The 25,143-nt window shown below is 49.0% G+C and overlaps 1 protein-coding gene across 1 annotated transcript in view; it reads left to right on the top strand.

Annotated features, from left to right (window-relative positions):
- PRKDC (protein kinase, DNA-activated, catalytic subunit) overlaps positions 1-25,143 on the top strand; it is a 677,570-nt gene that overhangs the window by 13,894 nt on the left and 638,533 nt on the right. The window contains exon 3 of the mRNA XM_040354170.1: positions 14,344-14,436. Within this exon, the coding sequence (XP_040210104.1) occupies positions 14,344-14,436 (93 nt within the window). The remainder of the gene's footprint in view (positions 1-14,343; positions 14,437-25,143) is intronic.

Raw genomic sequence — 25,143 nt, 5'->3', positions numbered from 1 at the left:
TGTTGTCATGGGTTTCTATGGCTGGTTTATCTGAAATATGGAGAGCTAAGCATCCCACCACCACGTGCTATTCCCATCTTTCACAGACACATCGCTCATCGGCTAGAATAGACCTAGCATTTGCGAACCAGGCTATGTTACCTTATGTAGGGGGAGCGGACTACTTGGCAGGGGGGCTCTCAGATCATAACCCACTCTCTATCTCGTTGCTCTTCCCGGCGGGTGGGGGGGGCAGGAGTTGGAGACTGTCACCGGGATGGTTACAAGAAGAGCAGGTTTCCAATCACCTACTTGAAGCAGTTGACAACTACTGGACGCAGAACGTGGACTCGGCTAATCCACTAGTAGTATGGGATGCGTTTAAGGCTGTGATACGGGGGGAATCTATAACTGCCATCAAGAGGGTCAAGGTAGATCAAAATGCGACCATTCAAGAACTTCAAGACAGGGAGAGGGAATGCGCGTCTGCACACGCTGCGGACCGGACGGATGTCTCTTACTCTGACCTGTTGGAGGCGAGACGTAGACTTTCAATGCACTGTAATGATCTTGCACATACGGAGGCTACACACAGAGCTAATTCACTGTTTTCTGAGGGGGACAAGAATGGGAAACTTTTGGCTAGGTTGGTGGCGGAGCAAAATCACATAGAACACATATCGGTAGTGAGGGGGCGTGATGGAGAACTGGTCGGGGACCCGACGGAAGTTTTAGCGGAGTTCCAGTCATTCTTTTCAACCCTGTATGCCCCGATACCACCGTATGACAAAGAGGCTCTGAATAATTTGCTAGGGGGCCTTTCCCTTCCCAAGTTGTCGGAGGACGATAGTATGGCATTAGATGCTAAAATTACGAATAAAGAAGTAGTGTCGGCGATATTTGCATTCCCACCTAATAAAGCGCCGGGTCCGGATGGCTTCCCGGCCGACTTTTACAAGGCGTATGTTGACCAATTGGCCCCTAGGCTATCGACGTTATTTGAATGCTGCTTGAAAGACAAAGTGCTCCCAGCCTCCATGCTTGATGCATACATTATCCTTTTACTTAAACCAGGTAAAGATTCCCTAGACTGCTCATCATATAGGCCCATAGCGCTGCTTAACATGGACCTTAAGATTCTGACGAAAGTCTTAGCAAAGAGGCTGGCGTTGGTCATTTCATCCCTGGTGGATGTAGACCAGACAGGTTTTATGCCGGGAAAGTCCACTGATACTAACTTGAGAAGACTTTTTACACATTTACAGCTCCCTAATGTAGATTCGGCAGACAGGGTAATAGTCTCTATTGATATAGAGAAGGCCTTTGACTCGGTGGACTGGAACTTTATGCATACAGTTCTCGAGTACATGGGGTTTGTTCAATCTTTCAGACAGTGGATTACACTTTTGTATAGTACGCCTAGGACGGCCATTCGCATGGGGGGGAACTACTTCTGAGTATTTTTCGATTGGGAGAGGTACTAGGCAGGGGTGCCCCTTGTCACCATTTTTATTTGCCCTTATGATGGAACCCCTTGCAGTGGCGCTGAGGGCGTCGGAGGGAGTAAAAGCAATTCGGGTGGGTAGTATAAATGAAGGGCTGGCGTTGTACGCAGACGACCTTCTGTTGTTTCTCAGAGATCCGGGGGAGTCGTTGGTCACTGCTCTGGGTATCATGAACACCTTTACTACATACTCAGGGTTGAAAGTGAATTGGGGCAAATCGTCCATTTTACCCTTAGATAAGGGGCTAGTGAAAAAGCGGATCCCAACTTACCACTAAAGTGGGTTACACAGATAACTTACCTGGGTGTGAAGGTAACAGCGAATGCGTTAGATTACATGTCTCTTAACTTGCTCCCCCTTTTGACATTCTTTAAGCAGAAAGCACTGACTTGGCAGAAACTCCCTCTATCTCTGATTGGCAGGGTTAATCTTCTAAAGATGAAGATTCTCCCAGTCATTCTATATTTTCTGAGGAATGCTCCGGTATGGATACCGAAGTCCTTCTTCAAGAAGTTGGACAGCATCACAACCACATTTCTCTGGGCACCAAAATCACCTAGGCTGGGTTTGAAGGTTCTACAGGAACCATGGGGACAGGGAGGGTTGGCAGTGCCTGATTGGCGCAAATACTACTTGGCGGGGCAACTAGTTTTTATACATAGATGGTTGAGTTCAGATGCGGGAGATTCAGCTACCATACTGGAGGCAGCCCATTTAGGCTCTTACGAGACCCTTCGGTTAGCGATACATCGAGGTACAGGAAAGGACCTCCCACTGACAGACTCTATGAAGGCCACAGTCAGGGCATGGGTGGAGGTGGAAAAATTGGCCTGTCCCAGCTACACAGGGGTCTCCCCTTCGACTCCCCTGTGGATGAACCCGAAGCTCCAACAATTCTATAAATTTGACGATGCTGCAGGTTGGGCGGGCAAGGGGATCAAATTACTTAAAGACATTACACGCGATGGGGTACTTTTAACGTTTGACCAGTTGAAGGTCAAACATGACCTTCCCAACACACAATTCTTCCGGTATTTGAGACTGAGACACGCATTCCAGACACAGTTTGAAGCACAGACGGTTGCATCCTTTCCTTCAAGATTAGAAGACCTAATGACAGAAGATTTGCCCAAAACTCTATCAGTGACATACAAAGAATTGTTTAAAATTAGTCCCAAGGCCTTGGTAAAATGCAGAGAGCGGTGGGCGACTGAGGTCCCTGGTATACAAGGGGAGGAGTGGGATGACATGTGGGATCGTCCGTTTAAATATCTGGTGGCGGCTCGAGACAGACTCATTCAGTTTAAATTTCTGCATAGAAGCTACTACACCCCAGCCAGGCTGGCAGTGATTTATCCGTCGGTGCCGCCTGAATGTTGGAGGTGCACTTTTTCGCCAGCAGACGCACACCACGTGTTTTGGGATTGCCCACAGATTCAGCAGTTCTGTACAGGGGTCACGTCCTGCATAGAGGGAGTGCTGGGGATACCCATACCTAGAGAAATCAGTGTTTGTCTGTTGGGCTTAGTGGAGGAGGTGGTCCCATCCAGGGCGCATAGAACATTACTTAGCATACTCCTATTTTATGGGAAAAAAGCTATTTTGCTCAAATGGAAGAGTCCGGGGGCACCAGAGATAGCATTTTGGAAAGGGCTGGTGAATGCTATGCTCCCATATTACAAGGCAACATACCTGTCTCGGGGCTGTGTGGGTAAATTTGAAAAGGTATGGAGGGCCTGGTACGAATCTGATCAGACGGTTGGATAGTGTGCATAGGTAAATAAAGTCTGAATTCTGCATACATTTCTATACCTGCAATTGACTGACTTCCGGTGCATCGGGAATATGAAAAGTGATGAACTCTCAGCAAGGTGTAAATCTTTTTTTCTTGCAGAGGAGCCCTGCGCTGATGTTTCGCAGGGGGAGGGAACTGAGTAGTAGGGGGGAGGGAGGGAGGGAGTTCAATTGGTTTTTGCCATCTGTGATGGCTCTGTTGTATACACATGGTCATGTTGACCAACGGTTTACTTGGTGTTGTACCAATAAATGTATGTTTTGTTATGTCAACAAAAACTTTCAATAAAAAGAAATTTTCAAAAAAAAAAAAAAGGGCGGACGGCTTTTTGGGGCATCCCTGGATGACATCATTAAGGATGCCACTGGAGGTAAGAGCACCTTGCTCCCTCAGTCGGGGAAGGCTAAGGAACCTCGCCGCAAGCAAGGTTCTACTTTTACTACCCCTAAGCGGTTTTTTCGTGCGCCCAGCGCGGCTGGAAAAGGTCCGCAAGGTGCAAAAGCCCCTGCTGCCGGGCGTAAGCGCCCCTGGTTCAACAAACCAAACAAGCCTGCGGACAAGCCTGCTTCCGCATGAAGGTCTGCCCCCGCCCGGGTCTCGGGTGGGGGGACGGCTTCACGACTTCGCGGATCGGTGGAATTCTCTTCTGTCCGACCGTTGGGTTTGCGAGGTGGTCGCCTCGGGGTACAAGATAGAGTTCCTTTCTTGTCCCCAAACAGATTTTTTCCATCCAACCTCCAGCTTCCTCCGGATCGTCGGCTAGCCCTGTCCGGGGCTGTCCAGGATCTTCTGGACAGGGGGGTGGTTGTGCCGGTCCCCTCGCTGGAACGGTTTCGGGGGTTCTACTCCAATCTGTTCGTGGTCCCCAAGAAGGGAGGGGTTCGCCCTGTCCTGGACCTAAAGGCCCTTAACTCCTTTGTCAAGGTGCAGCGATTCAGGATGGAGTCGGTCCGTTCTATCATAGCGGCCCTCCACCAGGGGGACTTCATGGCGTCCTTGGACATCATGGACGCATACCTGCATGTTCCCGTTTGCACAAGCCACCAAAGGTATCTGCGCTTTGCGATCGGGGAGGACCACTATCAATTCGTGGCCCTCCCGTTCGGGCTGGCGTCGGCACCACGGGTGTTCACCAAGGTGCTCGCCCCGATCCTGGCCTTGCTAAGGTAGCGAGGGATCGCTATCGTGGGATACCTGGACGACCTTCTCCTGAGAGCTTCTTCAGGCTCAGAGTTAGAGGACGTGTCCATCACGTGTCGGACTCTACAGGAGTTCGGCTGGCTTCTGAATCTCAAAAAATCAGTGTTGGTTCCGTCCCAGAGGCTGGAACACCTGGGGCTGGTTTTGGATTCGGGGGAGGCAAAAGTGTTCCTCCCATCGGAAAAACTGCGGACCCTGCAATCTGCAGTGAGACAGTTGTCGACCCAGAAGTGGTCATCTCTTCGCTTCTGCATGCGGGTTCTGGGTCTGATGGTGGCCTCCTTCGAGGCGGTTCCGTATGCCCAATTCCACACCAGGGTACTACAGAAGGAGATTCTGTCTCGATGGGACAGGGTCCCATCTTCTCTGGATCGCCAGATTCGGTTGAGCCATCTGGCCAAGTCTTCCCTGGCATGGTGGCTGACGTCTCCGGTGCTTCGGTCCGGGAAGTCTTTTCTTCCGTGCCGCTGGACAGTGGTCACGACGGACGCCAGCCTCTTCGGCTGGGGGGGCATCTGGGGCACCCAGTCAGCCCAGGGGCGCTGGACTCGGGAGGAGTCCCGCCTGCCGATCAATATCCTGGAGCTCCGAGCAATCGAGCTGTGCCTTGTCAGGGTGGTCCCTGGAGCTGCAGGGCCGTCCTGTCAGGATCCAGTCCGACAACGCCACGGCCGTGGCGTACGTCAATCATCAGGGCGGCACAAGGAGCTCGGCCGCGGCGACGGAGGTCGCTCACATACTTCGGTGGGCCAAAAGGTCCGGAACGGCCCTGTCGGCTGTATACATTCCGGGAGTTCTGAATTGGCAAGCCGACTTCCTAAGTCGCACGACTCTGGATCAAGGGGAGTGGTCTCTCCACCCGGAGGTGTTTCAGATCCTGTGCCAAAAATGGGGCACTCCAGACGTGGACCTTCTGGCGTCCCGTCTCAATCGGAAGGTACCACGGTTTGTGGCCAGGTCAAGGGACCCGTGGGCAGACGCGTTGGTGGCTCCCTGGGGTCAATATCACCTGATTTACGCCTTCCCTCCGCTAAGGCTCCTACCCCGCCTGCTGCGCAGGGTGGAAGCCGAAGGGATTCCAACGATCCTGATCGCCCCAGATTGGCCGCGTCGCTCTTGGTACGCGGACCTGGTACGTCTGGTGGCAGACGCCCCCTGGCGTCTGCCTCTGAGGGAAGATCTCCTGTCTCAGGGCCCGATCTTCCATCCTGCTTTACGGTCACTGGCTTTAACGGCGTGGCTGTTGAGAACCAGGTACTGAAGGACCGGGGCCTGTCGGGCCCGGTAATCTCTACCATGCTGCGTGCACAGAAGTCCACTTCTCGAAAAATTTACCATCGTACATGGAAAGCATACATCTCTATGTGTGAGGAGATGAAGTGGCACCCCCGTACTTACGTGGTGTCCCGGATCCTGCTGTTCCTACAGCGGAGAGTGGACCAGGCTCTTGCCTTGAGCACGATCAAGAGTCAGATTTCTGCTCTGGCTGTTTATTTTCAGCGTCCCCTGGCAGCGCACTCTTTGGTTCGCACGTTTGTGCAGGGGGTCCGGCATGTGGCCCCCCCGGTGCGCCCTCCGCTGCCTTCTTGGGACTTGAATTTGGTCCTCTCGGCGCTTCAGCGTGCCCCCTTTGAGGACATTCGGGAGATCCCTTTGCTGACTTTGTCGCAGAAGGTGGTTTTTCTGGTAGCTATTACCTCTATCAGACGAGTGTCTGAACTGGCGGCCCTGTCTTGCAAGGCCCCCTACTTGGTCATCCATCAGGATAAGGCGGTGCTGCGCCCGCGACCTTCTTTTCTTCCGAAGGTCGTTTCGGCCTTTCACATTAACGAGGACATTGTTGTTCCATCATTATGTCCTCAGCCGAAGAACCCGAAGGAAGCCATTTTACATTCTCTGGATGTGGTTCGGGCCCTTCGAGTTTACTTGTCGGCGACAGCTCCGTTCCGGAAGTCGGACTCGCTGTTCGTGTCTGTGTCCGGTCCCAGTAAGGGCCTGGCAGTCTCGTCGGCCACCATTTCCAGGTGGATCCGACAGGTTGTGCTTCAGGCCTACGCCCTGAAGGGGCGGGCGCCTCCCTTTCGGGTCACGGCGCATTCGACCAGGGCGATCGGAGCCTCCTGGGCTTTCCGACACCAAGCCTCTGTGTTACAGGTGTGTAAGGCTGCGACCTGGTCGTCGGTCCACACTTTTTCAAAGTTTTATAAGGTGGATGTGAGTGCATCTTCTGATGCCTCCTTTGGCCACAGGGTGTTACAGACGGCGGTTTAAGGTTGGAGTTCCTCCGTTGAGTAACTCTGGTTTTGTTTGGGGTGTAACCTGTTGTTTGCTGTGTGGTTTTTTCCCACCCCTCGTTTTTTTGACACTGCTTGGGGACGTCCCTAAGGTCAATGAAGGCTGTGTCCGTCTATGAACGAAAGAGAAAAAAGGATTTTTGTACTCGCCGTAAAATCCATTTCTCTGAGTTCATAGACGGACACAGCACCCACCCCTCCTTGGTTTGTACTGCTTGTTACGAACTGAAGCTGCTGGAGCAGGGTGTGGGTTATGCCTGGGGGAGCCACGCCCCCTGGGAGGAGCGGCATGAAGGAAAGTTTTTAACACCTTAAGTGCTGTAGAATTCCGCCTAAATCTCCTGGTAGGAAGAAGCATAACCCTAAGGTCAATGAAGGCTGTGTCCGTCTATGAACTCAGAGAAATTGATTTTACGGTGAGTACAAAAATCCTTTTTTTTCACTTTCTGAAACAGATAATTTGTTTGTATCCATACTTAAATGGCCTATCTTTTAGATGCATATGTATTTTTTATTGTGTTGCAGCATTATGGGTCCTAAAAAATTGTCAGGTGCTCAGAATAGAAAACGGAGGGCCCTTATGGATTTGGAGGACCAGAAGAGTGCTGGAGCAATAAAAAAATATTTTGGAACACCAGCAGCTAGTTGTTTACAAACCACTCAAGAAAAAGGTGAAGAAAGCTGCAGTGGCCAAAGTGATGATTATGTGCATGTTCAGCTCAGTGAGCCTTCACCATCAAAAACATCTTTGGAAGATGAGGATGCTAATACATCTTCTAGCCCTGTGGTTTTTGATGAAATCACTGAAAAAAGAAAAGATCGGGAAAGCTGCAGTAGCCAAAGTGATGTACATCTTCAGCTCAGTGAGCCTTCAACATCAAGGACATCTTTGGAAGAAGAGGATGCTAATACACCTTCTGGCCAAGTGTCTTCTGATGAAACAATAAGCACATGTGAAAAATCAAGCTTCACAGATCCTGCTTTGTGGCCAAAATTGATTTCTAAGAATATTGATAGCATTTTAGAGGTTGGTCCTGTACAGGTGCAAGATGTTAATTTAAAAAAAGATGCCTATAATAGGCATTTTTCTTCAGCATTCTACAAAAGGAAATTAGACAGTGGTGAAGAGCAAAAACGACGATGGTTGGTATACTCCTCATCTGCCAACAAACTAGGGGTGCAACGGATCAAAAAACTCACGGATCGGATCGATCCTCGGATCAGCAGTCACGGATCGGATCATTTTCGGATCAGCAAAAAAAAAAAAAAAGTGTGTGTGTGTATATATATATATATATATATATAACACATATTATAGTCATTGTCAGAACTGGGGGAAAATAACATGCAGTAGTAAATAATCTTGTTAAACGTACAATCTTGATGTTTTTACAGCAAGTCCTGTCCAAACAGCCTCACTTGCTTCCTCTTTAATCCACCTCTGTTAATTGCTACTGTGCTCTCCCCCCTCCCCTCCCCTCCCACCAGTGCTTCACTGACATTCCCTCTCCAAGTCTGCTTGTCAGAGCCCAGTGCACAGCGTGACACGCCGAGGCGGGGAGGCGTGTCACGCTGGGCTCTGGCAAGCAGACTGGGTGGAGCAAGATGGCCGCCACTCCGGAGCTAGGCCGAAGGCGGGGACTTTCCTAGGCTCCAGAGCGCTCCGCGGATCGCGGGGTGTGCCGATCCGAACGGGGTGACCCGTTCGGATCACGGATCGGTGACGATCCGTTGCACCCCTACAACAAACTATTCTGTTTCTCTTGTAAATTATTCAATAAGAATCCTAAAACATTGCTTGCCCTTGGAAGATCGGATAACTGGGCACATATGTCAAGTATGTTGAAATCGCATGAAACCTCCAGTGGTCATTTTACAGCCCAGCAGATGTGGCATGAAACACAACTGAGACTGAAATCAAAACAAGCGATTGATCTCATGAGCCGTGAAAGGCAACACTGGAGATCTCTGATGGAGAGCGTAATCTGGCCTTCAGAGGATCTTCAGATCGACTTCCTCGATTTCCTCCTTGGATTTATTTCAGGAAAAAATTTGGATATTGATAATTGTCGTGGACAAGGTTATGACAATGGAGCCAATATGGCAGGAAAAAACAACGGAGTTCAATCCAAAATTCTAAACATAAACCCAAGCGCAGTATTTGTACCATGTGGCTGTCATTGTCTTAATCTTGTAATTGGAGATGCAGTACGCTCATGCAAGGAATCAATGCAACTATTTGGTATCATTCAGCGCCTTTATGTTCTATTCTCAGGATCAGTAAAGAGATGGAAAATTTTGTCTGACCATGTTTCAGGCCTCACTTTAAAACCTTTGTGCACCACACGGTGGGAATGCCGTATAAATTGTCTTAAACCACTAAGACATAATCTAGGCGAAATACAAGAAGCATTGATTGGTTTGTCTGAGGAAACACACACTGAACCGAACATTTGTCATGAGGCTAACACACTAGCTCAGCAGATTGTGGAGTTCAAATTAATTATGTCATTGTGTTTTTGGTATGAGATATTGTACCAAGTTAATATTGTGAGCAAAGCTATGCAGAATGAGGCTGCTGATATAATTTTAGTCTCAAACCCAATCCAGAAATGTCACAATTTTTTAATACATTTCAGAGAGTCTGGATTTGAAAGGTCCTTTTAAATTGCAAAGGAACTAGCAGAAAAAGTGAATGTTGAGCCTGTTTTTGAAAAGCCTTCTCGTATTCGCAGAAAAAAAGCCTTGTTTGAATATGAAAGCCAAGATGAACCTTTAACAGATCCCACGGAAAAATTTAAGATTGATTTTTTTTTTTTTATGTTTTGGTTGATACTGCTACTAAATCTTTGGAGGAGCGTTTTACTCAGATGGAACGACACAACAAAGTATGGAGATTTCTATACAACATGAGACAACTTCCAGCAAGAGAAAACTTAAGGGACTGTTGCCTGCAGTTACAGAAGGCATCAGAGAAGAGCAGCCAATCGGACATTAATGGTCTAGATCTTTCAGAAGAGCTTTGGCATATTCAAAGTCTACTACCTCAAGATGTCACAGCACCTCGCCATACACTCAATTTCATAGTGAGAAATGGCCTGACTGACACATTTCCAAACATGTGGATAGCATTTTGGATTCTATTAGCAATTCCGGTTTCTGTGGCATCAGGAGAACGCAGCTTTTCCAAGTTAAAACTCATTAAAACTTATCTGAGATCATCAATGACTGATGACAGACTAATCTCTATCAATCTTATCAATTGAAAGTGATGTATTGAAGACATTGGACATGAACAACGTGATGAGTTTGCAAAGGCAAAAGCACGTAAAGTTGTATTTTGAGCTTCACATTTACCCCCCTTTACACTGGGGCTTTTTCGAGCGTTCTTGAGGCGTTATTCGAGCGTTCTTGAGGCGTTATTCGAGCGTTCTTGAGGCGTTATTCGAGCGTTATTTGAGTGAAGCCTCATTTGCAATCCCAATGTGTTTGTAAAGCACCGCTAAGACCCTAACGTTTTAGGGCGTTTTTGCAGTGCCTCAGTGTGAAAGGGTAAGGTGTTTGCACATGCACTTAAATTGTCTGTTTATTAAAACAAATTATTTGTTACAAATATTTTTGTCCTTTGTGTATGTTTAGGTAACGAGGGGGTGAAGATGGGGGGGGGGGGCGCCACAGGATTAGCTCGCACAGGGCGCCTGAACATCTAAGGCCGTCCCTGCTCATACCTGACGGTGGATGGTAGTGAGGTGCCACTAGCGTATCCCTCTGCTGAAGGGAAAGGAGTCCCTCTTACTGGCAGTGTTTGGCTGGCAGGCTCAAACAGGCTCAAAACAGGCTCAAACAGGCTGTGCTATCCGGGTCAGGATGGCCGGCGGAGCTGAGGGATCTCCTGCTTTTCGCCGCCTTGCTGGTCCGTGGCGTTTGGGCAGCTAGTGCGCATGTCCGGATGCTGTCGGTGTGCCTTAATGAGGTCATTTCCGGCGCGCCGGGCTATGGCAAAATGGCGGCGACCGGCGCGAATATTCAAAACAGAAGCGGTAACAGAGCGAGGGTCCGCGGTCCAGTTGTTGCCTCAAGCCTACCCTAAGCGATCCTACCTGGTCGGGTGGGACTGCCTAAACAGGATGGAGAAGGACGACGGACCGATACCTCAGCATCAGGTCACCACAGGGGGTGAGGTATCTGGCTGGGGTGGGGTGGTCGATTTAGGGTGACCTATTTCCCTCTCCCCTACAAGATACCCTATGGGTAAAGTGGCTTATGCAGGGTTCTTTGTTTTTTCTTTTACAGACACTGAAGGCCCTGCCCAGGGGACAGCCAGTAGGTCTAGGTCCAAAGCCACTAACCAGTCCTAAGCGCTGTTCGATTTGCAATGAGAAACTCCCGCAAGACCATGCTAAACCCATTTGCTTTAAATGCATTTATAGGTAAGTAAGTAAAGAGACAGCGCAGGCTATGAAGGAGTGCCGGGCATTGCAGTCTGAGATGCTTGCGACCCTTCAATCCTTCAGGGCTGCAGTTGAGAAGTGGGAGGAAGCCCTGTCAGGCAGGGAGAGCTCCCCCTCTCAAGAAGGTACCCCAGCAAGTGTTACTGGGGGATCCCAGGGACCGCCCCCCTGCTATTCTGATGAGGAAGAGGCAGAATCCTCAGACCAGAGCTCGCGAGAGGAAGGAGAGGGTTCAAACCAGGATAGCCAGTTTGAAGCTAGGCCGGGGGGACATCTCCTCTTAGCTGAAGACGTGGAGGGTCTCCTTAAGGCAATCTATGCGTCAGAGGACATTCAGATGCCGGCCACTCAGGTCTCAGCACAAGATAGTGTACAGGGGACTCGGCAAGCCTCAGGTCAAGTCGTTTCCAGTACACCAGTCTCTTAAAGATATAATTTTAAGAGAGTGGAAAGGTCCAAACGTTCGGATTCGTCCTTTGAAGATTCCGGAAGCATCCGGGATCAGATGGTCAAAAAGTCCGAAACTTTACTACGCAGAGCCTGGGACGCCAACGCTGCAGCCATGGGGCCAGCCTTGGCCTCCGCTTGTGTCGCCAGAAATGTGGACGCATGGGTCAGCAGGTTGTTGGACCATGTGCCACACTAGAGCAAGTCTAAACCAGTATTAGAATCTCTGGAAGTTATTGGTAAGGCGGTAGCCTATCTAGCTGACGCCGCGGTGGAAATGGTTAGAACTACTGCCAAGTCGGAAGCACTTCGCTAAACTCCGCTAGAAGAGCCCTTTGGGTAAAAACCTGGGACGGAGACGTTACTTCTAAGTCACGTCTCTGTGGTATACCCTTCGAGGGCTTGCTTTTTTTTGGGTCATGTCTAGAGCAGGTCCTGTCCCGTTCTACAGATAAAGGCAAAAAATTCCCAACAAAACACGAGGGATCCACTGTGCTCAATCTAGAGAAGGTTCTCTACAAACGATCCTGATGGTCCTAGATTTCCTCTAGGAGGGGGTTGACCAGGGACTAGTAGTCAGCACCTGGATCCGGGTCAGCACGTGAAAAGGCTCTGGTCGGTGATCTTATCACCACAGTGCAAGATACTCGAGATAATAAAAAATAGAAGAGTCTGCGGAAGCAACTTAGGCTTCGATCCCTTTTGGGTTCTGTAAGCCAACCCGGACTGCTAAGGTGTTTCCTTGTGTGCCTTATCTAGGCAAAATTTTATACAAGGAATGGGACAAACCACAGAAGTTTTTTTTTTTTCTGTCCCTAAAAATGGCGGTGCGTTACCCTCCTGAGGATAGTTTCCTGAAAAAATGGAACTCTCCTCTGATAGTGGACCCTCCTATGTCCAGACTAAACCAGGTAACCACAATTCCAGTGGAAGGGGCTTCTGCTTTCAAGGACCCTGCGGACAAGAAGGATGAGGCGGTCTCCTGCAACCTATACACGGTGGTGGGCTTGGCTGTGCGCCCAACGATAGTTGGGGCCCTGGTGTCTCAGACACTCACTGATTGGGCAAAGATGCTGCACAATGGGTTAAAGCCACGTCGGGCTCCCTTGACGAGGTAGCGCTAGCCGAACAGTTGGTACATGGCCTAAAATTTGTCTGGACACTATTCCTCTGATGGCCAGAGCCTCAAGCTATGCTGTGGTGTTACGCCGTCTGCTCTGGCTAAAGTGTTGGTCTGCGGACCAATCTTCCAAGAAGGCCCTGATGGATTTGCCCTTTAAGGGCGACAGACTTTTTGGAGCATCCCTGGATGACATTATTAAATATGCCACAGGGGGTAAAAGTACACTGCTCCCACAATCCAAAAAGGGTAAGGAGCCACGCTGTAGGCCCAGCGCGGCCAGTAAACGATCCCAGGCCAATAAAGCGCCTGCTGAGGGACAGAAGCGTCCCTGGTTTCGCAAGTTTGCGAACAAATCTACGTCCGCTTGAAGGTTTGCCCCCACCCATCTCGCGACCCGGTGGACTTTGCAGATCTCCGGTTTGCAAAGTAGTTTCCTCAGGGTACAAGATAGAGTTTCTCTTTCCCACCAAACAGATTTTTTCTCTCCAGCTTCAGCCGAAGCTGGTACGCGGGGTAATCTTTCCTGTCCCTGTCTGATGTTCATTATCTCAGAAAATTTGAATATTACATAAGACCAATACAATTTTGTGAGTGCATACTATACTGTACATGGACATACTTTTCAGTAAGCCAATATTTCTAAATTTTAATTTAGAAATATTGGCTTACTGAAAAGTATGTCCATGTACAGTATAGTATGCACTCAATACTTGGTCGGGGCTCCTTTTTGCATGAATTCCTGCTTCAATGCGGCGTGGCATGGAGGTGATCAGCCTGTGCCACTGCTGAGTTGTTATGGAAGCCCAGGTTGCTTTGATAGTGGCTTTCAGCTCATCTGCATTGTTGGGTATGGTGTCTCTCATCTGCCTGTTGACAATACCCCACAGATTCTCTATAGGATTTAGGCCATGTGAGTTTGCTGACCAATCAAGCACAGTGATACCATGATCATTAAACCAGGTATTGGTACCCGCCCACACTGACAAAAGTACCAAGTTGTGCTGAAAAATTTAATTGGCATTTCAATAAAGCTGGTCAGCAAAGGAAAGCATGAAGTTCTCTAGAATTTCCTGGCAGAGGGCTGTGCTGACTTTGGATAAAACACAGTGGACCAACACCAGCAGATGACACGACTCCCCAAATCGTCACTGACTGTGAAAACGTCACACTGGACCTCATGCAACTTTGATTCTGTGCCTCTCCACTCTTCTTTTCAGACTCTGGGACCTTGATTTCCAAATGAAATGCAACTTTTTTCAGTCTGTGATGATTTGGGGAGCCATGTCATCTGCTGGTGTTGGTCCACTGTGTTTTATCAAGTCCAAAATCTAAATTAAAAGAGAGAAATGCTTGAAATATATCACTCTGTGTGTAACACCTCTATATAAAATGAGTTAAACTTATTGAATTGCTAAAATAAATGAACTTTGTGATGCTATACTAATTTTATGAGATACACCTGTATAATGTTTTTTTTTTTTTTTTTTTTCCTGAAACATAGTTTGCTTGTGTGCCATAGTTTTCAATCTTTTATGTATTTTGGTTTCAGTTTAGAGATTGTCGGGAAGAAGCACTGAAGTTCCTGTGTGCGTTTTTGGAGAAAATCGGTCTGAATGTCCAGCCTTATGCTGTGGACATCAAGGTAAGAAGTAAAAAAAAATAATCCAAATTGTTAAAGTAAATTAGCAAACGAGTTGCGCTATCATATATGTGATAAGATGCCTTCTCAAAGTAGGCAAAAAAATCCACCAAAAATAAATATAATAAATGTAATAAAGTGAAATGTCCAGAAAGCCCGGGAAAAGGCCTTGAAGGTGAAAAAAAAGAAATGGCCATCAAATTTTCAACAGGTGCAACACCCAGTTCTCCCCAAAGGATAGACAGGGCAAATATATCCGCATCAGTGAGTAATCACCCCTCGCTTTACATAATAAGCCGCCTTTGCTGTTTAGCCTGTGTAATGGATGCCAATGATGCAAATCACCACACATAAAGTTCTTCAGTGAATTTCAAACCCGGTCTTGTGTGTAAATAGGAACATGTGATGCTTGCTGATGGCAGCCTGGAAGTGTGCTGACAATGACAGGGGGACAATGTGCTTCAGCTCTGCCACACATAACAGGGCAAGGACTGGAGGAGAGAGCTGCCAAGGAGCCAGACAGGAGCTTCTGTATCTCAGCCACTTGGATATGCTACCATTCTTCAACATCTACACACAAAAGACCGGGTTTGAGGTTCGCTAAAGAACTTTATATGTGTGGTGATTTGCAACTGTTGAAAATTTGAAGGACACTTCTTTTCTTCACCTAAGGACTTTTGTCGGCTTTCTGGACATTTCACTTCATTATATTTATTTTATATTTTCATTTTGGTGGACTTTTGTTGCTTACATTGAGAAGGCATCTTATCCCATATGTGACTGTGCAACATGTTTGCTTATTTAATTTGTTTAACCACTTGCTTACTGGGCACTTAAACCCCACTCCTGCCCAGACCAATTTTCAGCTTTTAGCGCTGTCGCACTTTGAATGACAATTGTGCGGTCATACAACACTGTACCCAAATGATTTTTATATTTTTTTTCCCCACAAATAGAGCTTTCTTTTGGTGGTATTTGATCACCTCTGCGGTTTTTATTTTTTGGTAAAAAGAAATGTAAAAGACAGATTTAAAAAAAAAAATGATATATTTTTTATATTTTGTTATAACATTTTACAAACAGGTAATTTTTCTCCTTCATTGATGTATGCTGATGTAGCTCCACTGTTGGGCTGCATTGTTGGGCACTGAGAGGTGGCACTGGTGGGCACTAAGAGGTGGCAGTGATGGGCACTGATTGGCACTGGTAGGTTACACTGATAGGAAGCATTACTAGGTGGCACTGATTGGCACCACTGGTGGGCATTGATAGGTCGCACTTGTGGGCATTGATAGGTGGCACTGTGGGCACTGGCAGGTGGTAATGGCAGGTGGGCACAGATCAGGCAGAATTGCCTCTTCCTCTTCAGGACCAATGTCTCTCGTACACAAGCTGGCTGACAGCGTGAGGAGAAAAAAAGATTACGATCCTTTGTTTACATCATGTGATCAGCTGTCATTGGCTGACAGCTGATCACATTGTAAGGGGCCGGCACCGGCCCCTTACACGGATCTGTGATCACCCGAGTCTCAGGATAGTCTGAGCATATGGTAACCTGGTGAAGTTTGAGATGCAATCTTTAGATAAAGATAACATATTTTAATATCAGAAGATGTTCATACAGATAAAACTTGCTGAAAGTTCTATGGGCACTTTTTGATTGGTTGTGCTACAGTATGTATAGGGTAATGTACCCCATAGTATATTAATATTAGTCATCTGCTGAGACATTTTCTGCAGGTTAGAGGACGCTGGGTTCACTTCTATCTTTCTAAGCGAGGGTGTGATTCATAAAACGTGATTATTACATCACATGTGCCACCCCACTTATATCAGTTTATAATATTCTCAGTCATACTGCAGTGCATCCCCCCACTGTGCTCTATGGTTCCATACAACAACTGCTACATCACTAGCTTTTCTATCGCTAATGGGGACACAGACTATAATAAATCAAGTTTTCTAATAGCGTGGAAAATGGTTGGGAACGTTTGTCAGATTTTTCTTCTCTTTTGGGGAAATTTCCTCATTCGGACACAGGCGGTATTTAACCACTTAAGGACCGCCACGCGACGATATATGTCGACAAAATGGCACGACTGGGCACAAGGGCGTACATGTATGTCCCCTTTAAAACCCAGCCGTGGGTCACGAGTTCGACCAGGTCCGACGCTCCGTGACCACGCCCGCTGGACCCGACCGCCGCTGGTGTCCCGCGATCGGGTCACAGGAGCTGAAGAACGGGGAGAGGTGAGTGTAAACAAACCTTCCCCGTTCTTCTCTGTGGCTTGTCACTGATCATCTGTTCCCTGTCATATGGAACGACGATCAGTGACATCACACGTCCAGCCACGCCCCCCTACAGTAAGAATCACTCCCTTAGGGCACACTTGGCCCCATAGCGCCCCCTAGTGGTTAACCCCTTCACTGCCATTTTCATTTTCACAGTAATTGGTGCATTTTTTATAGCACTTTTCGCTGTGAAAATGACAATGGTCCCAAAAATGTAAAATCAAATATATCTCGTTTACCAATGATGTCTCATTAGAAAAAATGAAATATAAACCGCGCTAAAATTGAGCACTTAATACTCCCAAAAAAATAATATGTTACCATATTCTGCTGAATGAAACCTCTATTATTACTATAAAAGCAACTATAGACGTGGAGAAAAAGCATAATAGAATGGAGAAAAACACACAATTCTAATAAGTCCTCAATGCAGTATCTGGAAAGTTCTATCGATGGACAGGGATGCACAATCCAGCATACTCTTTACAGAATACTGAAGTCCATATAACAATCCCAATAGAGAAAAAGAGATGTTGATCCTCAGCAGCTGCAGTATTACACTTTGTCCACTTGCTGATAATCCCATAAGAAACTCACTCACCAGATTGAGGACATCAGAAAACCTGTACTCTGTGATCCAGGGTGTTGATCAAGAGATACCTCTCAGGAATGTACTGGGGTCTGGTCAGATCTCTCGACCGTCATTCAGCTGTTCCAGGTATACAATGATGGCTCTCATGGGAAACGTGCATGCAGCAGTGCGGTCATAAAAGCGTAGAAAGGGGAAAACTCCATATAGTGTAAATCAATTTTATTAAATAAGAAAGCACTCTTAAATAAATATGCCTACAGGAATTAAAAATACCGTATTTATCGGCGTATACCGTGCACTTTTTTGCCCTGAAATTCAGTGCAAAATCGTGGGTGCGCGATTTACGCCGATACCCGCATCCCGCGCCGTATTTAAATGTCTGCGCCGACATATACCGAGCGCAGTACACTTGGGTACATTCGGCCAGGCTCGGCTTCGCTTGTAGTCACGTTCTGTGACGTTTATGCCTGAGAAGCCGAGCGTGGCCGAATATACCCGCTCGGTATATGTACTGCGCTCGTTATATGTCGGCGCGGGGATTCGACATGAAGACAGCACGGGAGAAGCCGGGAGGACACCACCGAGGCCGCAGACGGACGCCGGACTGGACGAGGCCGCCGGGCAAGACACAAAAACTGTAAGTAGTAAAATGTAATAAGTTTTTTTTTTACAGGATTTTAGGGTCAACATTAGGGGTGCGCGCAATACCCCGATAAATACGGTAAGTGGCACTTGTCACAATTTAAGATGAACGGCTCTCACTGTTTGTACGGTAGGAAGGATATCTCTCTTACTACCGCCGTGAGTCCCGGGAACCCGTTCGTCTAATTGGACAGTTGAATCACGTGGCCACGCCTCTGACGCGTTTCGTGATTGGTTACACATTTTCAAAAATGTGTCAAAAGTGTCCGATGTGTCCGCCATAATGTTGCAGTCACGAAAATAAATTGCTGATGCCCGCCATTAGTAGTAAAAAATAAATTATTAATAAAAATGCCATAAAACCAACCCCTATTTTGTAAACGCTATATATTTTGCGCAAACCAATCGTTAAACGATTTATTGCGTTTTTTTTTTTTTTTTTTACCAAAAATATGTAGAAGAATATGTATCGGCTTAAACTGAGGAAAAAAAATGTTTTTTTTATATCTTTTTTGGAATAAAAAAAGTGTATTTTTGTTTATAGCGCAAAAAATAAAAACTGCAGAGGTGATCAAATACCACCAAAAGAAAGCTCTATTTGTGGGAAAACAAAGGACGCCAATTTTGTTTGGGAGCTACGTCGCACGACCGCGCAATTGTCAGTTAAAGTGACGCAGTGCCGAATCGCAAAAAGGGGCCAGGTCCTTTACCTGCATAATGGTCCGGGTCTTAAGCGGTTAAAACTGGATAGATATTCTAAACCTTTCACACTTAACAAATCTTAAAAAAAAATTATATTGGCTAGAGTTCGGCTTTTAATATTTTTATCTGGCAGAGGTGCTTGCTCCACTTCTTCTATCATCCGAGTCTGATGTTCTGCTGACTAGGCACTCTCCAGTTAGAAGATGGGAGCATTGTATTTCCAATCATGGGTGCTATAGATTAACTAGCACTTAAATTGGAAGGCAAATCAAACCCTAACTAAGTTTTTAATTTACTTCCACTACCATTCCAAGCCTATTCTTCATATCCTGTAAAAGGAAAGATGTGCATAATTACCTATTCTGAAGTCGCTCCTGTCTGGTCCTTTCACTGGCTTCCAGCACCGGCGTCAGTGTAGAGGAAATCCAACTGATGATGGATGCCCCATAGTAAGTCTATGGGTGACGATGGACTGCGTGCTGATTACTTCCCTCGTAGTACCTCTGTAGTCCTGTGGTTACAGAGGTACGAGCAGAAAGCTGTAGGTCTTGTCTGTAAGAGCCTGACGTCGCACCCATGATCCACTGATTGTGGGTGCAATGCTCTTCAGTCTCTTAGGGGAAAAAGTAATAAATGCACATTTTCTTTGTGTAAAAATATTTTCATTTATTATTTTTCTCTTTCGTTCATAGACGGACACAGCATCCTTTGACCTTAGGGTTATGCTTCTTCCTACCAGGAGATTTAGGCAGAATTCTACAGCACTTAAGGTGTTAAAAACTTTCCTTCATGCCGCTCCTCCCAGGGGGCGTGGCTCCCCCAGGCATAACCCCCACTCTGCTTTAGCAGCCTCAGTTTGTTTCTGCCTAACCGTCAGGAGAGTCAGGCTCTCTCTGGAGTCCTGGACTCTGGAGTTTTTTCTTGCAAATTTTTTTGCATTTTGCGAGTTTTTTCCTCGCTTTTTTATTTTATTTTTATTTTTGAATCCTGCGATTCTTCTATCAACAGCCGACTGTGTGACAGGCTGGGTCCTCGACCCTTGTAGTCCCCCCAGGTTCGGCCTTCGAGCGTGTGCCGGCCCTCAGCTCCGCTTTGGGACGTCCACGACAGGCCCCATTGCTCCAGGGGCGGCCGGGGAACTTCGGTTCTAGGGCACACATATGACCGGTCTCTATGGCCTTGTCACAGTGTGTCTGGCTGACAGCCATGCCGTTCGCGGACGTTGGTTCTGTCTGGGATACCTCCAGCCAGGTAGTCGCAGGACAGGTAAGTAGTGGCCCCTTACTCAGGTAAGTGGTCTGGCTGGAATGTTTTCCCTTGGGAGGTCGACTGAGGGTTTTCCCCTGCTTTCCTCTCTCCCTTATTCCTCTCCCTCCTTTCCCCTTTGGGTGACGGCTGTGCAGGGGGTTTTTTCCCTGGGGCTCATATTTTTTTTTTTTTTTTTTTTTTTTTTCACTCGGGTATGGCTGGGGCTGTTCTGTGTCACTGCAGGGGACTGTGGTGGACATTCTGGGCATTTTTGTGTGTGCTGTGTGCTGTTTTGGTGTACTGTCATTTTTGGGTACACTGTCTTTTTAAAACTGCGCAACGGCGGCCATTTTGCCGGAGCCGCGCTTGTATTATTCGGCGGCCATTTTCTTGTGGCCGGCGCCATTTTCAGCACTAGTTCGGCCTCTAGTGGCCGTTTCGGCGGGGAAAAAAGACCGCGAATCATCTGAGGGGACAGACGCAGCGCTGCAGCTTCTCCTCAGCACACACTTGCCTTCACAGACCGCGCTGTACCAGGGGGTGGTGAGTCTCAGGGGGCCCCATACTGTGCTCTAGCGGCCGGGAGGTGACCTGTGGGGGACTTTTTTCCTGCCCTTGGCAGTAGGGGTGAAATGGCAACAGCAATATGGAGCCTGTATCAGGCCCCTCATTTCTTACAATGCCGGAATTAACCCTTAAGCGCCCCTCCCCCTGCCACATCTGTTGAATCGGTGTCGGCTGTCCTGGAGTCTTTTCTCACCAGGTTTGAAGCAGCCAGTGCTCGGTTGGGGGGTAAAAAAGCGCCCCCCCCCGGAGGCTGTTTCTGGGGATATCTCTGACGCAGAATCTGATGCTTCTGGTTCTGTCATGTCAGAGGATGCGGGCTTAACCCACATGGACAGCGAGGATGACTCTGCTGCGGAGTCTGCTGATAAGGAATTTGTTGGAGCTCTTATTACTGCGGTGCGTGAGGCTCTTCATTTAGAGGATTTGGCGGAGACACCAGCGGTGTCAGTCCTTTTGGATTCCGCAAACCACCGCGTACCGCTAAGGTATTCCCCTGTGTTCCTTATTTAGACAATATGTTGTATAAGGAATGGGATACACCGCAAAAGGCTTTTACGGTTCCTAAAAGCTTTGCTACCGTTACCCCCTGGAGGAGGACTTTTTTAAAAAAGTGGGTCACTCCTCCGTCGGTGGACCCTCCTGTGTCCAGACTGAGTAAGGCTACTACGTTGCCTGTGGAGGGGGCTCCTGCTTTCAAGGACCCCGCTAATAGGAGAGTGGAGGCCGTGGCCCGCTCCCTGTTCTCGGTGGTGGGTTCGGTGGTAAGGCCGGCTCTGGCCGGAGCCCTGGTAGCTCAGACGCTGACTGAAAGGGCGAAGCTCCTGCTGCAGGACCTGGAGGTCCAGGGGGCTTCCGAGTCCTCTAGGGACCTGGCTGAACAGTTGATTCAGGGTCAGAAGTTTCTCTGCGAGGCGGATATGGATTAGATTCCTTTGCTTTCCAGGGCTTCTGTCTACGCAGTGGTTCTGCGCCGCCTTATATGGCTGAAGTGCTGGTCGGCTGACCAGTACTCAAAAAAGGCCTTGGTAGATTTGCCCTTTAAGGGCGGACGGCTTTTGGGGGCATCCCTGGATGACATCATTAAGGATGCCACTGGAGGTAAGAGCACCTTGCTCCCTCAGTCGGGGAAGGGTAGGGAACCTCGCCGCAAGCAAGGTCCTACTTTTACTACCCCCTAAACGGTTTTTTTCGTGCGCCAGCGCGGCTGGAAAAGGTCCGCAAGGTGCAAAAGCCCTTGCTGCCGGGCGTAAGCGCCCCTGGTTCAAAAAACCGAACAAGCCTGCGGACAAGCCTGCTTCCGCATGAAGGTCTGCCCCCGCCCGGGTCTCGGGTGGGGGGACGGCTTCACGACTTCGTGGATCGGTGGAATTCTCTTCTATCCGACCGTTGGGTTTGCGAGGTGGTCGCCTCGGGGTACAAGATAGAGTTCCTTTCTTGTCCCCCAAACAGATTTTTTTTTCCATCCAACCTCCAGCTTCCTCCGGATCGTCGGCTAGCCCTGTCCGGGGCTGTCCAGGATCTTCTGGACAGGGGGGTGGTTGTGCCGGTCCCCTCGCTGGAACGGTTTCGGGGGTTCTACTCCAATCTGTTCGTGGTCCCCAAGAAGGGAGGGGTTCGCCCTATCCTGGACCTAAAGGCCCTCAACTCCTTTGTCAAGGTGCAGCGATTCAGGATGGAGTCGGTCCGTTCTATCATGGCGTCCCTCCACCAGGGGGACTTCATGGCGTCCTTAGACATCATGGACGCATACCTGCATGTTCCCGTTTGCACAAGCCACCAAAGGTATCTGCGCTTTGCGATCGGGGAGGACCACTATCAATTCGTGGCCCTCCCGTTCGGGCTGGCGTCGGCACCACGGGTGTTCACCAAGGTGCTCGCCCCGATCCTGGCCTTGCTACGGCAGCGAGGGATCGCTATCGTGGGATACCTGGACGACCTTCTCCTGAGAGCTTCTTCAGGCTCAGAGTTAGAGGAGGACGTGTCCATCACGTGTCGGACTCTGCAGGAGTTCGGCTGGTTTCTGAATCTCAGAAAATCAGTGTTGGTTCCGTCCCAGAGGCTGGAACCCCTGGGGCTGGTTTTGGATTCGGGGGAGACAAAAGTGTTCCTCCCATCGCAAAACCTGCTGACCCTGCAATCTGCAGTGAGACAGTTGTTGACCCAGAAGTGGTCATCTCTTCGCTTCTGCATGCGGGTTCTGGGTCTGATGGTGGCCTCCTTCGAGGCAGTTCTGTATGCCCAATCCACACCAGGGTACTACAGAAGGAGATTCTGTCACGATGGGACAGGGTCCCATCTTCTCTGGATCACCAGATTCGGTTGAGCCATCTGGCCAAGTCTTCCCTGGCATGGTGGCTGACGTCTCTGGTGCTTCGGTCCGGGAAGTCTTTTCTTCCGTGCCGCTGGACAGTGGTCACGACGGATGCCAGCCTCTTCGGCTGGGGGGGCGTCTGGGGCACCCAGTCAGCCCAGGGGCGCTGGACTCGGGAGGAGTCCCGCCTGCCGATCAAGCTGTGCCTTGTCAGGTGGTCGCTGGAGCTACAGGGCCGTCCTGTCAGGATCCAGTCCGACAACGCCACGGCCGTGGCGTACATCAATCATCAGGGCGGCACAAGGAGCTCGGCCGCGGCGACGGAGGTCGCTCACATACTTCGGTGGGCCGAAAGGTCCGTTCCGGCCCTGTCGGCGGTATACATTCCGGGAGTTCTGAATTGGCAAGCCGACTTCCTAAGTCGCATGACTCTGGATCAAGGGGAGTGGTCTCTCCACCCGGAGGTGTTTCAGATCCTGTGCCAAAAATGGGGCACTCCAGACGTGGACCTTCTGGCGTCCCGTCTCAATCGGAAGGTACCACGGTTTGTGGCTAGGTCAAGGGACCCGTGGGCAGACGCGTCAGTGGCTCCCTGGGTCAATATCACCTGATTTACGCCTTCCCTCCTCTAAGGCTCCTACCCCGCCTGCTGCGCAGGGTGGAAGCCGAAGGTATTCCAACGATCCTGATCGCCCCGGATTGGCCGCGTCGCTCTTGGTACGCGGACCTGGTACGTCTGGTGACAGACGCCCCCTGGCGTCTGCCTCTGAGGGAAGATCTCCTGTCTCAGGGCCCGATCTTCCATCCTGCTTTACGGTCACTGGCTTTAACGGCGTGGCTGTTGAAAACCAGGTACTGAAGGACCGGGGCCTGTCGGGCCCGGTAATCTCTACCATGCTGCGTGCACGGAAGTCCACTTCTCGAAAAATTTACCATCGTACATGGAAAGCATACATCTCTATGTGTGAGGAGATGAAGTGGCACCCCCGTACTTACGTGGTGTCCCGGATCCTGCTGTTCCTACAGCGGGGAGTGGACCAGGCTCTTGCCTTGAGCACGATCAAGAGTCAGATTTCTGCTCAGGCTGTTTATTTTCAGCGTCCCTTGGCAGCGAATTCTTTGGTTCGCACGTTTGTGCAGGGGGTCCGGCATGTGGCCCCCCCGGTGCGCCCTCCGCTACCTTCTTGGGACTTGAACTTGGTCCTCTCGGCGCTTCAGCGTGCCCCCTTTGAGGACATTCGGGAGATCCCCTTGCTGACTTTGTCGCAGAAGGTGGTCTTTCTGGTAGCTATTACCTCTATCAGACGAGTGTCTGAACTGGCGGCCTTGTATTGCAAGGCCCCCTACTTGGTCATCCATCAGGATAAGGCGGTGCTGCGCCCGCAGCCCTCTTTTCTTCCGAAGGTCGTTTCGGCCTTTCACATTAACGAGGACATTGTTGTTCCATCATTATGTCCTCAGCCGAAGAACCCGAAGGAGGCCTCTTTACATTCTCTGGATGTGGTTCGGGCCCTTCGAGTTTACTTGTCGGCGACAGCTCCGTTCCGGAAGTCGGACTCGCTGTTCGTGTCTGTGTCCGGTCCCAGTAAGGGCCTGGCAGTCTCGTCGGCCACCATTTCCAGGTGGATCCGACAGGTTGTGCTTCAGGCCTACGCCCTGAAGGGGCGGGCGCCTCCCTTTCGGGTCATGGCGCATTCGACCAGGGCGATCGGGGCCTCCTGGGCTTCCGACACCAAGCCTCTGTGTTACAGGTGTGTAAGGCAGCGACCTGGTCGTCGTTCCACACTTTTTCAAAGTTTTATAAGGTGGATGTGAGTGCATCTTCTGATGCCTCCTTCGGCCGCAGGGTGTTACAGGCGGCAGTTTAAGGTTGGAGTTCCTCCGTTGAGTAACTCCGGTTTTGTTTGGGGTGTAACCTGTTTTTGCTGTGTTATTTTCCCACCCCTCGAATTTTTTTGACACTGCTTGGGGACGTCCCTAAGGTCAAAGGATGCTGTGTCCGTCTATGAACGAAAGAGAAAAAAGGATTTTTGTACTCACCGTAAAATCCATTTCTCTGAGTTCATAGACGGACACAGCACCCACCCCTCCTTTGTTTGTACTGCTTGTTACGAACTGAGGCTGCTAAAGCAGAGTGGGGGTTATGCCTGGGGGAGCCACGCCCCCTGGGAGGAGCGGCATGAAGGAAAGTTTTTAACACCTTAAGTGCTGTAGAATTCTGCCTAAATCTCCTGGTAGGAAGAAGCATAACCCTAAGGTCAAAGGATGCTGTGTCCGTCTATGAACTCAGAGAAATGGATTTTACGGTGAGTACAAAAATCCTTTTTTTTCCCCCAAAGGTGAACTTGGCCTTTAA

The sequence above is a fragment of the Rana temporaria genome, chromosome 5 (assembly GCF_905171775.1).
Source record: "Rana temporaria chromosome 5, aRanTem1.1, whole genome shotgun sequence".
In the NCBI taxonomy this organism is placed as follows: Eukaryota; Metazoa; Chordata; class Amphibia; order Anura; family Ranidae; genus Rana; species Rana temporaria.
Note: the sequence above shows the minus strand (reverse complement) of the source record. Positions and strands in the feature narration are given on the sequence as shown.